General features: G+C 44.0%; 1 protein-coding gene across 1 annotated transcript; it reads right to left on the minus strand.

The window, feature by feature from the left end:
- Positions 1-2,487: 2,487 nt before the first annotated feature.
- klhdc4 (kelch domain containing 4) lies at positions 2,488-11,490 on the minus strand. The gene is made up of 13 exons (XM_078283103.1): positions 11,283-11,490; positions 10,788-10,879; positions 10,596-10,674; positions 9,921-10,019; positions 7,930-8,066; positions 7,485-7,577; positions 6,606-6,768; positions 6,399-6,477; positions 6,084-6,292; positions 4,426-4,645; positions 3,572-3,760; positions 3,180-3,299; positions 2,488-3,087 (listed from the first exon to the last, which is right to left on the minus strand). Exons 1-13 carry the CDS (start codon positions 11,379-11,381, stop codon positions 2,915-2,917), a joined length of 1,752 nt encoding a protein of 583 aa, XP_078139229.1. The 5' UTR covers positions 11,382-11,490; the 3' UTR covers positions 2,488-2,914.
- Between the last annotated feature and the right edge of the window lie 2,183 nt (positions 11,491-13,673).

Genomic DNA, 13,673 nt, shown 5'->3' on the forward strand with positions numbered 1-13,673 from the left:
GGGAGGGACGGGTGAGCGCGACTTCCTGACCACCACTACGCAGGGATTATGGGTTAGACAGGTCAGTAAGACAAGTACGAGGATGGTGTGTGTGTGTGTGTGTCTGTACATGTGCGCACATCCTAACTAGCTTTACTCTTGCCTACGCTTACGAATCCTTTGTAACCTCAGAAGTGATTAGAACTAACAAGGCGGCGACAGGATCATTGATCAGGCAAGGAAGAACTAGCACCGACATGCTCAAAGGTAGACCTCAAAATGTTAACGTTTTTTGACCATAGTGCATTTCAAAAACCAGTGCACCTCTTAGTGGGTTCAGACAAAGACTTGGACAACCATTACATCTCAGTTTAAAATGTATTCGGCACACTTTCCTTTAAGGCAGCCCCCATCCAGCAGCTCATTGTGTTTGCTCGCCATCTGGTATGCTCCAAGTCAGCTCTATGACATTTCCAAGTAATCAATAATTGGCCTTCCTTCGGGTGGTCAATAATTAAGTGTGCTTTGGAATTGTATGCCTCAGGACCAAAAAAGAAAGACTGTGAACCACTGATTTTATCATTGGGGAAAATGATTCCAGATCTGCGTTCCAGGCTAGATAACAAATAGTCTGGTGTTCATTCAATGGTCAACAAGGGCCAGTAATCTTGGGACTCCTTGGACATCTTCATTCATAATAACCTGGCAGCCAAAGCTGATTCTGGTTCAGTTCTCCTACATATAGATGCTTTATTAATACCACGCCTGGAAGTCTATTTTTGTAATAGAACACACACAGAGTGGCGAAAGAGCTAGAAATATCCAACCGGCTAGTATTGACGTAGCCGTACTCTACAAGTCTTGACTACCTCTCTCTCTCTCACACACACACACACACACGACGACTGACGTCGCTGTGACGATTACGCGCTGCGTGCCCCCCCACGTCAGCAATGCACCCAAAAAAAATCTCTCTCTTTAGTTATTTATAAAATCTTTTTTTGTCCCGGAGTTAAAATAAAAAGGGGGTCGCGGGAAAGAGAGAGAGGGAGAGGGAGAGAGAGAAGGGGCCATGAAGGAGGGAGAAGTGAAGGAGGGGAAGGCAGCCTCACCCTCATCCATCTCTCCTCTACTCTATTATTCATCACCCTCTCCTCATCCCTCGCTCCGTACGCTGATGGAGGATAAAATAGGTCACCGAGGGATAGGCTGGTGCTCGCATAGTGACTGATGTCTTCCCTGACACATCACTTGTCCTCCTCTCTTCCTTCTCCCCTCTCCTCCTCTCCTCTCCTTCCTCCCTGCAGCATCGGCTGTCTAGTCATCCCATCTCTCTCACCTGCTCTCCTTCTCTCTCTCCCTTCCCCTCTTTCCCCTGTTGCACGCTCTCCCTCCCCTCACGCCCTTCCCATCTTTTCATGATTGCTGCCGATCCCCCGGCTCAGCCCACCTTCCTCTCTCTCCCTCTTCTCCCTCTTGCTTGTTTTGGAGGAGTAAAAACTCAGACAAAGAAAATGTGGTACTGCTATCTATCTGCAGGGGGCACACGAAACTAGCGTATCTGTGAATGGATTACCTGGCTCACACTCACGGGGGAGAACGGCCTAGTAAGCAAAACTCAGGGTGGGAAAAAAAAGCAGCAATTCAGCTGGGACGATGAATCAGGTGGCCAATGTAAAGCAGGGAAACTGGACCAATCAGAGAAGCAGAACAGGGAACTGAGGATGTTTTGATTTTAACTATTTCCTTAAGTACTTCCCAAGTTTGTTTCTACTTTCTGGTCTACCTTCTTACAAGTACCTATGGTAGTTATTGAGGTGCAGTCTGCCATTCTCAGGTAGCTTTATCCAAAAAGACTTCAAGTATAAAAGGAAAGTTGCCCCCAATGAAAATTAACCCCTACAGCCAGAGGGTAATTTGTTCAGTTTTGTTGGTTTTCGTTGAATATACCCTTAAACTCTACATTACTAACAAGGGGGAAATCACCTTTCCCTTTACATTAACCAGCTGTTGAGATGTTGACACCTTTCAGTCTGTACCTACTGAGTTGAATTGACTGTATTGAGAAAGGCAGCCACTAGAAGGGGACAAATCCCTTCCAGAAATACACTGGTACATTTATGTAGTTCTTCTGCTTTGTCAATCTTTAAAACTTTACAAGGTGCAAGGTGCATAAAGTTTAGCATTATTTGAATAATTAGATGAAATGCATTGCAGTTTGACATTCACATTGCCTGGCAGATTCCAGGACCATTTGAATGTGTGGAAACATACAGCCAGCCACGTTATAGAGAAATCTGTAACAAACAACTGGTCAAAGTCCTTAGTGAACCAAAACCACATGACATTTGTTCTCTACACTGACCTGGACTGAAAAGTATGTGTATATGGTTTCAAGTATTTAGACAACTTTACTTCGCCAGACACATGCAAAGCGAAGTGTTAATATCAACATAAGTTTAATACTTAAACAATAACTGTTACTTGGCAGAGGGCTTTAGATGAGTCATTTTATTAAAAGTGAATGAAAACAGTTATGGTTAACAAACCATGATGCAAAGTTCATTGTATTGCTGCCAAATGAAAAATAGTCCATATATTCTAATTTCTTTTTAAAAGATTGGAATATAGTACAGCATTTTTTTCTATCAAGATTCTATTTTAAAACTTCAATGAATCCACTTCCAGCACCAGATGATTTGATGTACACAACCTCTGTATTTTTCTATGTTTTTATGCATTACGTGTAGTTTAACAGTCCAAAAGGTGACATTTACAGTTTCAAAGAGGTTGTATAAAAGGCAACGTAGTTACAAACAAGAAATATTTTACACACACACACACACACACACACACACTATGATTACTGATACTCATATTCTCTCTCTCACAACACACTCGCAGACAGACATTCAAACACTTTGGCCGTGTCCCACTACTGGTCTTCATAGAAGACTTTAGCCATGGCGAGGCCGACCTTGGCCACCTTCTTGTCCTTGGCGTCGGGGCCCATGTTGGCGCGGGCCACTCCCGCCCAGTACTGCTCTGTCCGGGCCTGGTAGTCCGTCACCGTCTCCCCCTCCTGCACCGGGGGGTGGTCGCCTTCATCTGGACACACACAGGCAGGTAGAGAGGTTAAAGGAAAAGGACACAGAAAAGAAACAGACAATGAAGAGACAACAGGCAGATTCATTCCTTGCCTTCCTCATCCTCGCTTTCCTCTTCAGACTCCTCCTCCTCTTCCTCCCCTCCTCTCGCCTCCTCCTCCTCCTCTTCCTCGTCGTCCTCTGACTCCGACTCCTCCAGCCACTCCTGTGTCTCTGCGGAGAGGGAAACATAAATCCTCATAAATCCTCACGCCGCACCCTTCGCATCTTGGCCTCTCCTCTCTTTTCTCTCCTCTTGGTTATCCTCCTCTCCTCTCCTTATCCCTAGAGGCAACACAGATCATGCTGAGTCGAGATTTTAGAAAAGCAAAGCAAGTGCCGGACTGGTCTGAAATTGTGTGTGTATTCCATGTGTGTGTGTGTGTGTGTGTGTATCTGTGTCTATTAGAGTTGGACAAGTTGACTCAGATCGCTGGCAGACTCACTGGGATCCATTTCAATCAGAACTTCCCACTGGTCCATCTTGTGGAGGTCGAGGCAGTAGAAGTCGTTGAGGGTGAACTGGCGGTCGCCCACCTCGAACATCCCCCCGTACAGGAACAGCTTCCCCTGGCGCACCGTCGCCATGGCGCTGGACCGCGGGCAGGGCTCCACCAGGGGGGCTGAGGCCGAACCTGAGGAGAGGGGAAACTACATCTCAACCTCAAATCACTGGCATCAATGTGAATCTGAATTTCACTGAATTACCCCTAAAAATGATTTAATAAACAGCTGATAATGCACTTAAGCAAATCTGCATGTTCTGTACATGTTATTTACCTCTGTAAATGAGAATTTGAATTATACTTAAGTGAATATACTTATTCTGCACATACATATGGCCTGTATGTATCTGCATATACGGCATTGTATGTGTATGTATCATCTGACATACAATACATATTTTGCACATCCTGTATCTATTCTGTAAATTCACATATTTTTTCATATTTTCTCATTGTTATACATATTGGATATATGTTGAAATTTTTGGTTGTGTCATGTTTAAAACCCCCCATTCACTCTATTTTTACTGCTGCCTATTACTATTTGCTGCAGAAACAAGCCAATTTTCACCCAGGGACCAATAAAGTTTCATTAAATCTAGTATAAAATCTATTTCCAATCCTTATACTTGTCAACATCATTATAGTGTGATTCAAAATCTAAGTGGACACTTGTTATCTAGAGTGACTTAGAATGAGTGGGAAGGTGGGGTATCTCAACCACTTCGCGCGTGTGTGTGTGTGTGTGCGTGTGCGTGTGTGTGCGTGTGCGTGTGTGTGTGTGTTAATCTTGCCATCGTCTTCCTCCTCCTCCTCTTCCTCCTCCTCCTCCGCCCGCGCTCCAGGAATCACTTCCTTAATGGTCATCACCGTGCCGTCCTCCGCGACGATCTCCTTGACGACCTCGACGGGTCCTTGGGGAGCGTCGGCCTCCTCCTCCTCCCCCTCCACCTCCTCCCCCTCCGCCCCGCCCTTCTTCCCCCTGCGACGCCGCTTCTTCTCCGTCTTGTTGCCCTGGGCGGACGGAAAGACGGAGGGAAAACCGTCAATATGACAAACGGCCGTAGCGAGCGGTCGGGGCAGATTAGGAGGCTGGCTGAACCCGTTTACCACTTCATATTGTAGCGGTTTGGCCGGGTGCCTGGGGTGCCAGTCAGGACTTGGCTTAAGGACTTAAGGACTTAAGGACTTAAGGTCAATTGTCTGGCAGTCAAACCTGACATGCCCCGTAAAAACCATGTAAAGATTCATCTCATTCAGCCCAAATTAATCACACTCACCGTTTAAACATTCTACAAAACACACAACTTTTAAAAAAGCTAAAAAGTTGATATGCTGTCCATTAATACATCCAGTAATTCAGTAATGCATGAGTGTATGAAGCAATTCTCAAATCTTTTCAGGCAATCCAGCAAAAAGCTGTCCGTTCCATATAATCCAAAAGCCAGTTTGTATTTTCCCAAAGTTCTTTCAATAAAGTGTTCAAATTAATCCATAAGCCTGCAGTGTTTTCCTCTGCCGCTGAACAGAGACGACAGACTCCACTGCCTGGGGAAGCCGCCACTCCAACCTGAACCAATTTCATTTGTACTGGTTTCAGTGGAGAGTTTTAGTGGACTAAATGCTGTCTTACTGTTACAAGTGCTGAATACAGTACACAGCTGGGTCATAAACTTCAGCATATATAATTGCATTAAGTATACTTTCCTATATCCATTTTCCAGTCATCCCCCCCATAAAATTGGTTCTGCTTGATTTGTCCCTCCTGCAGTTTCCTGGCACCTCCACTAGGGGGCGCTCCCTACCTGTTGAGAAGCACTGCCCTAAGTTGAGAAAGAGTTTTTGCTACAAACATGTCGTCGTAAAACCAACCTGTTCTCTGCCAAAAGGCAAAGGGGTCCTATTGGACATAAACTTAAAGTTTTAAATATATATTACTAAGCCAAGCAGTGTTAAATCCTGCTTTCTCTAACTTTTACTGGCTTTGATGATGAGAAAGATGCTTTACAATGCCATAAACATAATGGGCCCCACCTGGGGCAGCACATTTTATTAAAAGGTGAGTCAAGGAGTTTCTGCAGAACAAAGGTTAGAAACCACACAGCTGTAGCAGTACAAATTTGCGGCTTTGTATTGTTTGTTTATTTACACTCCAAGCCAGTGGGCGTGCATTGAGATTAAAGAGGCAATTGTAACCTAGGAAAACTGGAAATACCAGTGACAAAAACTCAGAACAACGACAATGGATGTGGTGAAAGAGCGACAAAGGCGGCTGAATTTGAGGATTAAAAGCCACTTGATCGCTCATAAGTGGGAAATCTCCTCTAACACGCTCAGATCTGTCTGTGATTGGTCTGAAATATCACTATCTCTCCTACTAACACACCTTGTGTCCGTACGAACCTGCTGAAATTCATTTACGCAGCAAGTGTACCGCGGCCTTCCAGCTTACCCTGAGCTGGGCGGGGAACCAGCGGTTCTTCGCCGTGTCGTACAGGTAAAGGTCGTTGAAGAAGTCGCCCTCCAGCGTCTCCTCCTCTTCCTCGTCGCACACGCCGCCGAACAGCACGGCCCGCCCCGCCGGGCCCACCGCCAGGGAGAACCCGGAGCGAGGAGGGGGCTTGGTGCCGGAGGGATTCACCCTAGACCACGACCACTTCTCTGGAGGACGGAGAAACAGGAAAAAAAAACACTTTCAGACCAGCAACCTTTAATCTTTATTACATCACTAATAATTCACTAAAATAAACAATTAAGTTTTTAGTACCTTGGTCTTCCTTCCCCTCTCTCTTCAGAAGGAACATGTCAGAGTGAATGGTCCCCTTCTCTACATCCTTCTTGGCTTTCTGGACACACACACACACACACACACACGATTATTAGGCAGACCACATTAGAGACATTACTTCTATGGGAGATGCACACAAGCAAATAAAATATTGGACCACACACGCACACACACACACACACACACCGCTTTAGAGTATCCTCCGTAGATGATGACGCCCGAGGCATCAGGGGTGGAGGTCATCTGGCAGGCGGAGCGCGGCGAGGGGGCGGAGCCTGACGGAGAGAGGCGGGACCAAGAGAAGGAGTCCAGGGAGAAGGAGTAGATGTCGTTGTAGTAGATAAAATCCCTACGAGAGAGAGAGAGACAGGGGAGAGGCAGGAGAGGAAACAGGGCAAGTTAATGGTTTTTAAATCCCCTAATGGCCTGGCAGCAAGTTCTTTATTCGATATGCCCGTTCCATTTGAGCCAAATGGATGTCTCATCTGGCGCTGGTCCTTTAACCATCCAGAGAGCAAGAAGCAAAACGACTGGGGAGGCAGCGTTTAGATTTTATGCCCCTTGCTGCCTTCCAGTCGATACTAATTCTGGTTTAGCTGTTGCAGCACCAAGAGTAATAGGATAGGCTTAGAGTTAGGAATAGGATATAAATCAGAATGGGGCAAATAGGGGTTATAGAGGCAACCAACAATTTCAACACTCAGAAATATTAAATAGAGCTGCATGAATGAAAATGTGCAAAAAAGTATTAGCAGTAGAATCAGTAGCAGCAGAACTTAGTGAGAAAGAAAGTCAATGTGAGATAAGTGCATTATGAAAAAAGTGAATGAGCCTGCTAGATCTTCAATGCCTCATTCCCACAACAGGTGACATTACTTACCAACACTTTCTCGAAAAGACGTCCACATATCATAGTTAGAAAAAAATCTACAGAAATGATTTGAGGAGGGATAGACGAGGAGAGCATCCCCTCAGTTACAGATATCAGACAAAACCTGCCCATCATCCTCCGTGTTAAACATGGAGAAATTATCGTAGTTTATAATTCAGAGACCGTCTCCCTACCTGGTGCTTTCATGGAAGCCTCCAAACACCAGCAGCTGTTTCTTGCTGAGGACCATCCTGTGTCCGCTCCTACCAGACGGACCACCAGGCGCCCTGGAAAAAAAAATACACACTTCCAGTCATTTCTGATCTCTAATGTGTTTAAATATTGGTTTAATGGAAAGCAAAAATACACAACATACAGAATTTAGGGGAAAATCAACACCCTCACAGCCACAGATCTGGAGGTAAAAATACACAATCAAACAAACTGCTGACTGTTAACACATACCTGATGTTCTCTTGCATATCTACTAGCAACACCCACAGTATATCAACCAATCCATCAATCAACCAAGTATTTATAACCCCCCGCTCAGGTTCTTGTATTCACAACTTCAATCCATCTACCAATCCATCTTTCCATTTATCTATCCACTCGTCATTACATCTGGTCGATACGTACTTGATGTTCTCCCAGGTGTGTGTAGCCAGGTGCAGCACCCAAAGGTCCTTGTAGTGGTAGAACTGTTCCCCGTCTGGAGAGGCAAACTCTCCTCCAAACACCCACAGCTGGCCCCCACCCTGGGGAACCACCACTGCCTTGGGGGAGGGAGGGAGGGAAGGAGGAAAAGTTAAACTGAGTCAGAAAAGGAGGTTTGATGTCCTACTACTCCTGCTACTGTACTCTGCACCCTTGTGGTTATAATTAAGAATCAAATAGCGACTGCAGCTGATCATACTCAATGGGCCTCATTCACGAAACGTGCGTACGATCAGATTTGATCTTAAAGTGTACTTACGAACGTTTCCACGAACATTTCGGCATTCATCCTTTTTTTTCTTACCTGAATTTGTTCTTTGGTACGATCAAAATCTACGTGTGTTTGGAAACATGCGTGGGGCATTACGCATAAAGTGGTTTCTGCTTAAAATGCCTTATTCTTTAAGGGAAATCTATTAAAGCAGTCCCAGACCTCATATCAACAACAAAATGTGTTTCAGGCCATTTGTAAGCCTGGTGATAATAACCATATTAACAAAGCTAGGCCGATATGAACAAATTCATAGGCAATTCTATTCAATTGGAAACATGAGTGATTAAAGTGATTAATTAGTATCGTATATATATTATATTATTATATTATTTATTGATCAATAAAGTTCTATCTTATCTTACCACAGGAGCAATAGACTGTGCACATCAAAGCACCGTCTCCAAACGCTTTCCCTATTTAAATCACAAACAATAAGACACCATAAACATTCAATTAATTTGTGACGCCAACCTAAACCTCCTACATGTGGTTTCCAGCCGCGACTCGGTGCTGCAGAACAGCAGGGTGTCGTGCGTCTTGAGCAGGTGCTGCTGGAGACGCACGGCGCATATTGGACTGAATGGAAGTTAAATTAACCAGAGTCTCAAGACTAACTAGTTTGTCTCTAGGTGATAGAGGTTCTGCACTGACCACATTGCTAATAACACACCTGATAAACCTTCAGACCCCTCAGCAGAGATCATATAATTATCATACGTGCACTCGCTCCGCCACAGAGCGAGCGCAGCATACTGAGCTGGAAGGCTGTGATGAGTTTGGACACCGCAGGAAGAAAGCTCCTGTCAAGAGCTACAGTCAAAACCAGCAATATTATTATAAAGCCTAAAGTCTGAGCTTACCATCAGATGGAGATGCTGCTTGAATTAAACCAGTGCCCAACTCCGCTGATGACTGGACACCTGACCGCACAGTCTCCATATTATTTCCCCAAACATTTTGGCAGCGCCCTGCCCTCCGCCTGGAGCTAATAAACTGCATCTATTTGGAGTTAGACTATCGCCCTCGCTTTTTAGATTCTAACTGTAAGTCAAACGGTTTCTTTTTAATTTAATTCAAGGTGTGTGTTTCTGATGTTGCAGCATTGACAGCATCAGTAATTTATTGCCATGTTTTCTTTCTCAGTTGCTGTCACTCCACCGCTTACACTTTTAAAAAGTATATATATTTTTTTCTCTCACTCCCGACAACAACACTTCTATTTCAGAGTTTGAATTTTTCTTCTTGGGTCTGTTTGCCATTCTCCACTACTCCAGTAATGCTTTCCATTTGCGCACGACCCTTCAGACAGCAGACCTTTTATGGAGTTGCCAGGGCGTCTACCTATGCTAATCAGCATCAACAGGCACGCGCATCTAATTAAGGAAGAAGTGGCATTCATCATCAGATATACCTGGAATACGCAAAAATCGAGACTCTGCGCATGCTTCATGAATCCCACGTTGGTTTTGCGTAGGCATGTTTCTTAAGAACAAAAGTAAGAACAATTTAAGAAAAGTTTTGTGAATGAGGCCCAATAGGTTTCATGGATTCCCTACACCGGTACGATGTACCATACTGGAACCATACCAAAGTGTGCATGAAAAGAGGTGTGAGGGCCTCTGGGGTCAAGTATGGTCACCTGGTGAGCGCAGCGTGGGGGAGGAGGGTTAGGGATCTCCGACTTCACCCAGCTGTTTTTCTTGATGTTGTAGAAAAACAGCTCGTTGTACAGATACGTCTGCAGAGAAAGGCAACAACATTTTTTTTCAAATTAAGGGTTATTTCTGTGGAATTTCTACTTCATCAGATTGAAAAGACAAAGAAAGAAAGACAAAATGATAAGCAACAAAGGTCATGAGCTAGATTTTAGTCCAAAATTGTGTGAATACCTAGGATTCACCTATGTGACCACTCTTATAGAACAATCTCACATATCTTATACACAACATACAGGACAACGCTATTACAGACACACTATACAACGGTGAAGCTATGCTGGTATGTGATATAAACATAGACTGGGCTTAAAAACATAGAAGCAGCTGACAGGAAGAATAAAGATGGTTTTCCACATCACATCACTGGCATCCCTAGTTACTGGCTTATATTGCCAAATTCTCCCCAAATCTAAGGTATGCTGAATAATACTGTGTCTGTGAGCTGATAGACATGGTAGGCTACTTTACCATATTGTACCAGCTATTTACCAACAAAATCAGTTTGCATCTTCAGAAGAAAGTATTTTGAAAGTCTGCATCCCAAGTGAAAAACACTAATATGCACTAACAAAATATATTAGTGAAGTTTTGACTACCTTCCTTCCATTGAAGAATTCCCCTCCAAACAGGATGAGTTCATCTTTCTCCGGATGGGGAGAGAAAGAGGCATTCAACCTGAGAAGCACCAAGAGACAAGAGACAGACCGAGATAAGATTTATCTTGCTAGCATGGGTGACAGCAGTGATGCATGAATACAATCTTCTCTCAAGAAGATGTAGTCTTTCACCTTGGTGACGGAGGGGGACAAGTCGTCTCTACAACCTGGGTCTTCTTGGCATCCAGAGTCTGAAACTCAGCGATCAGGGCCTCCAAATCCTCCTGGAGAAGGAAGGAAGGAAGGAAGGAAGGAAGCAAGCAAGGAAGAGGGGGGGCAAAAAGGAGGAAAGAGGGAAAGACAGAAAAGGCAGGTGGAGGATATGAATGGCTTTAGCTAATGTTACTGTTAATGTTGGCACTAGTTAATGTTCCATTTGTGTGACACTACACTGTTGAATTTTTAAAGCGGCATGTTAGCTAGTATTTTTTAGTAAACTATCTAGTGAACAGACCAACAGCTAGCTAAAAGTATTTTTCACAACAACAGATAAACAGTCAAGCACATTTGAAATAAAGTAAGAAAAAGCTAACAAGCTAAGCACACGGTCAGGATAGCAGTAGTCCTAACAAATGTTATAGTGTCATATGATAAATACGAATCATTAAACCACTTTGGACCAGTTACCTCTTCTCGTTTGGACCTCTTAGAAACCTTTTTCTCCATTTTGGCAGCTGTCTTCTCCGCTCCCTTCACCTTCTTGTCTTTCTTGCCTTTTTTACCCATGGCTGCTGCGGTGCACTAACGAATATACTTGGCAACACCGAGAATTGTATCTGTTATGTGAATGAAGTCTGTGCCACATGGAAACCTAAACAAACTCGCATGTCGAGCCGAGCCTCTTCCCTGACAAACGAAGGTTTACTTCCCGCAACAAAAGTGACGTAAAGCGCAGTGTGGAAATGCGACTGCGCCCTCTAGTGTTTCGGAGGAGAACTGCAGCTCAGGCGTCTATCAGGTAAAGTTTTGTAACTGAACTTCAACTTGGTAACCTAGTAAGATTTTTTTTTTTGTCTGTCCCTTGTGCTATTTCACATCAGTCATTCAGGCTCCATATTCCTCCAGGGTGTGTGGAATGTCACAGAGAGAGAGACAGGTACTAATGAGCAGCAAACCGTCTTGACACCCTGAGGTGGCATCTGTTTACCGCCGAGACCCCTCTGACACATTCACTCACATGCATGTCTGCACACAGGCATACACACACATACTGTGCACATTCATGTGGACTTGTATAATTGCACAAGTGTAGAGTTATTATGCACCAACACAGATATAAACACACGTATTCCCTCATATTTAAACACACTGCAGCTGCTGCACACAGCTCTAACACTAATTGAGCTGTGTGTAGCAGTCTAACTGAACCTATTAAGATGCATGTGCACATGCATGGACATATACACAAATGCACGCACACATACACACACATAATCACACCTGTCATTAAGCTCTTCTCTGGTTTAAGCTTGTACCAGAGAGATGTATCTGTGTTGTTCTGGGCCTGCTACCTCTTTGGGGAATGGGCTGTGTGTGTGTGTGTGTGTGTGTGTGTGTGTGTGTGTGTGTGTGTGTGTATTTCATCTGTAACATCAAAAATGATGCTTTCTCTCTAATATATGAGTTTAATGAGAAGATACTGAAGTGTAGGTAATTTTAATCAACTTTATCATTCAGAGAGACAAAGAGAAGATAAATAGAGGAGGAGAGATAGAAAATCACAGAGGAAAAAGACAGTCAAAGTTAGTGAACTGCTTTTCTTAATACATGGTAGTGACACATACTGTCTTTGTGTATTTTAAAAATTGATAAGTAATACACAATGTAGCCAGCGGAGGGCAGCTGTAGGTTTCATTGGACCAGTCACTGTAAACCTTCACAGAAGACTGGAGCACTTGAGCCACAGCATTATAATGGACAGCCTCATCCTGGTGTATTGTGGTAATTCCCTTTGCTACATACTGAGTGCCATTAGAGAGCTGTGATAGGACATGAGCATTATTTTACATGTGGATAGTGGACAGTGGAGAGATGAAATATCCAATAAAACACACTGGAACATTCAGTGATGATGCTTTTGTAGTAACACATTACTTTTTCATGTGTCACATATCAAACCAATGACAATATCGAAAGATCTGTGGCTGCCAACTTAAAGCTGCATGATGCAACTTTGCTCATTATTGGCCCCAAATGGCAGGAAGAGGCGACTGTATGAAAAATTTTAACTTGATTTGAACTTCAGTATATGACTCCCCTGATTTGCATTGCATTTGCAAGAACGGTGAGAAAGTCTAATCTATCCTTTCCATTTCTGTGACTGGGACGGGCCTATCAAATTAAATGGAACTCTTATCCTTCGCCATTTACCTCGTAATCCCTTGTAATAATTTCCTGTGTGTTCACACTGATTAAAAATGAAATCCGCAACCTTTAGAATTGACACATACATTTATCAAGGGCAATTTACGTTAATGGCAACACCTTTTTTTCCAGCCATCTGTCAGCATATTGTGATATTCATTTTCCTTCCCAGCGCCTAGATACACACACAAAACCCCATGCACGCACTCTCACACACACAGACACACACACACACTCACACACACACATCACATGACTGTCACTGTCCACTGCCCTGCCTACCACTCACTCCTGACTGCTAACCTTTCCCTCTAAACAGGCTGCTTTGTGAGACGCCTGAGGGTTTGCACGTCTGTGTGTGTGTGTGTGTGTGTGTATGTGTGTGTGTGTGTGTGTGTATGTGCATGTGTGAGTGGGGGGTGTGGTATGACAGAAAGCGAGTGACCGTTTACATCAGCATACGAGTTTATCTGATCTTTGTGCATTCCTGGTTGCGCGTGTGCATGCAGAGAGAGAGAGAGAGAGAGAGGGAGAGAGAGAGAGAGAGAGAGAGAGAGAGCATATGTGGGTATATTTTCTTCACCTCGGGGCCTTGCAGGGGGGCAGTCACACATTTCATCACAAGCTCTCCACTCGTGCTGGTATGGAGTCCAG

The sequence above is a fragment of the Centroberyx gerrardi genome, chromosome 4, assembly GCF_048128805.1.
Source record: "Centroberyx gerrardi isolate f3 chromosome 4, fCenGer3.hap1.cur.20231027, whole genome shotgun sequence".
Taxonomy (NCBI): domain Eukaryota; kingdom Metazoa; phylum Chordata; class Actinopteri; order Beryciformes; family Berycidae; genus Centroberyx; species Centroberyx gerrardi.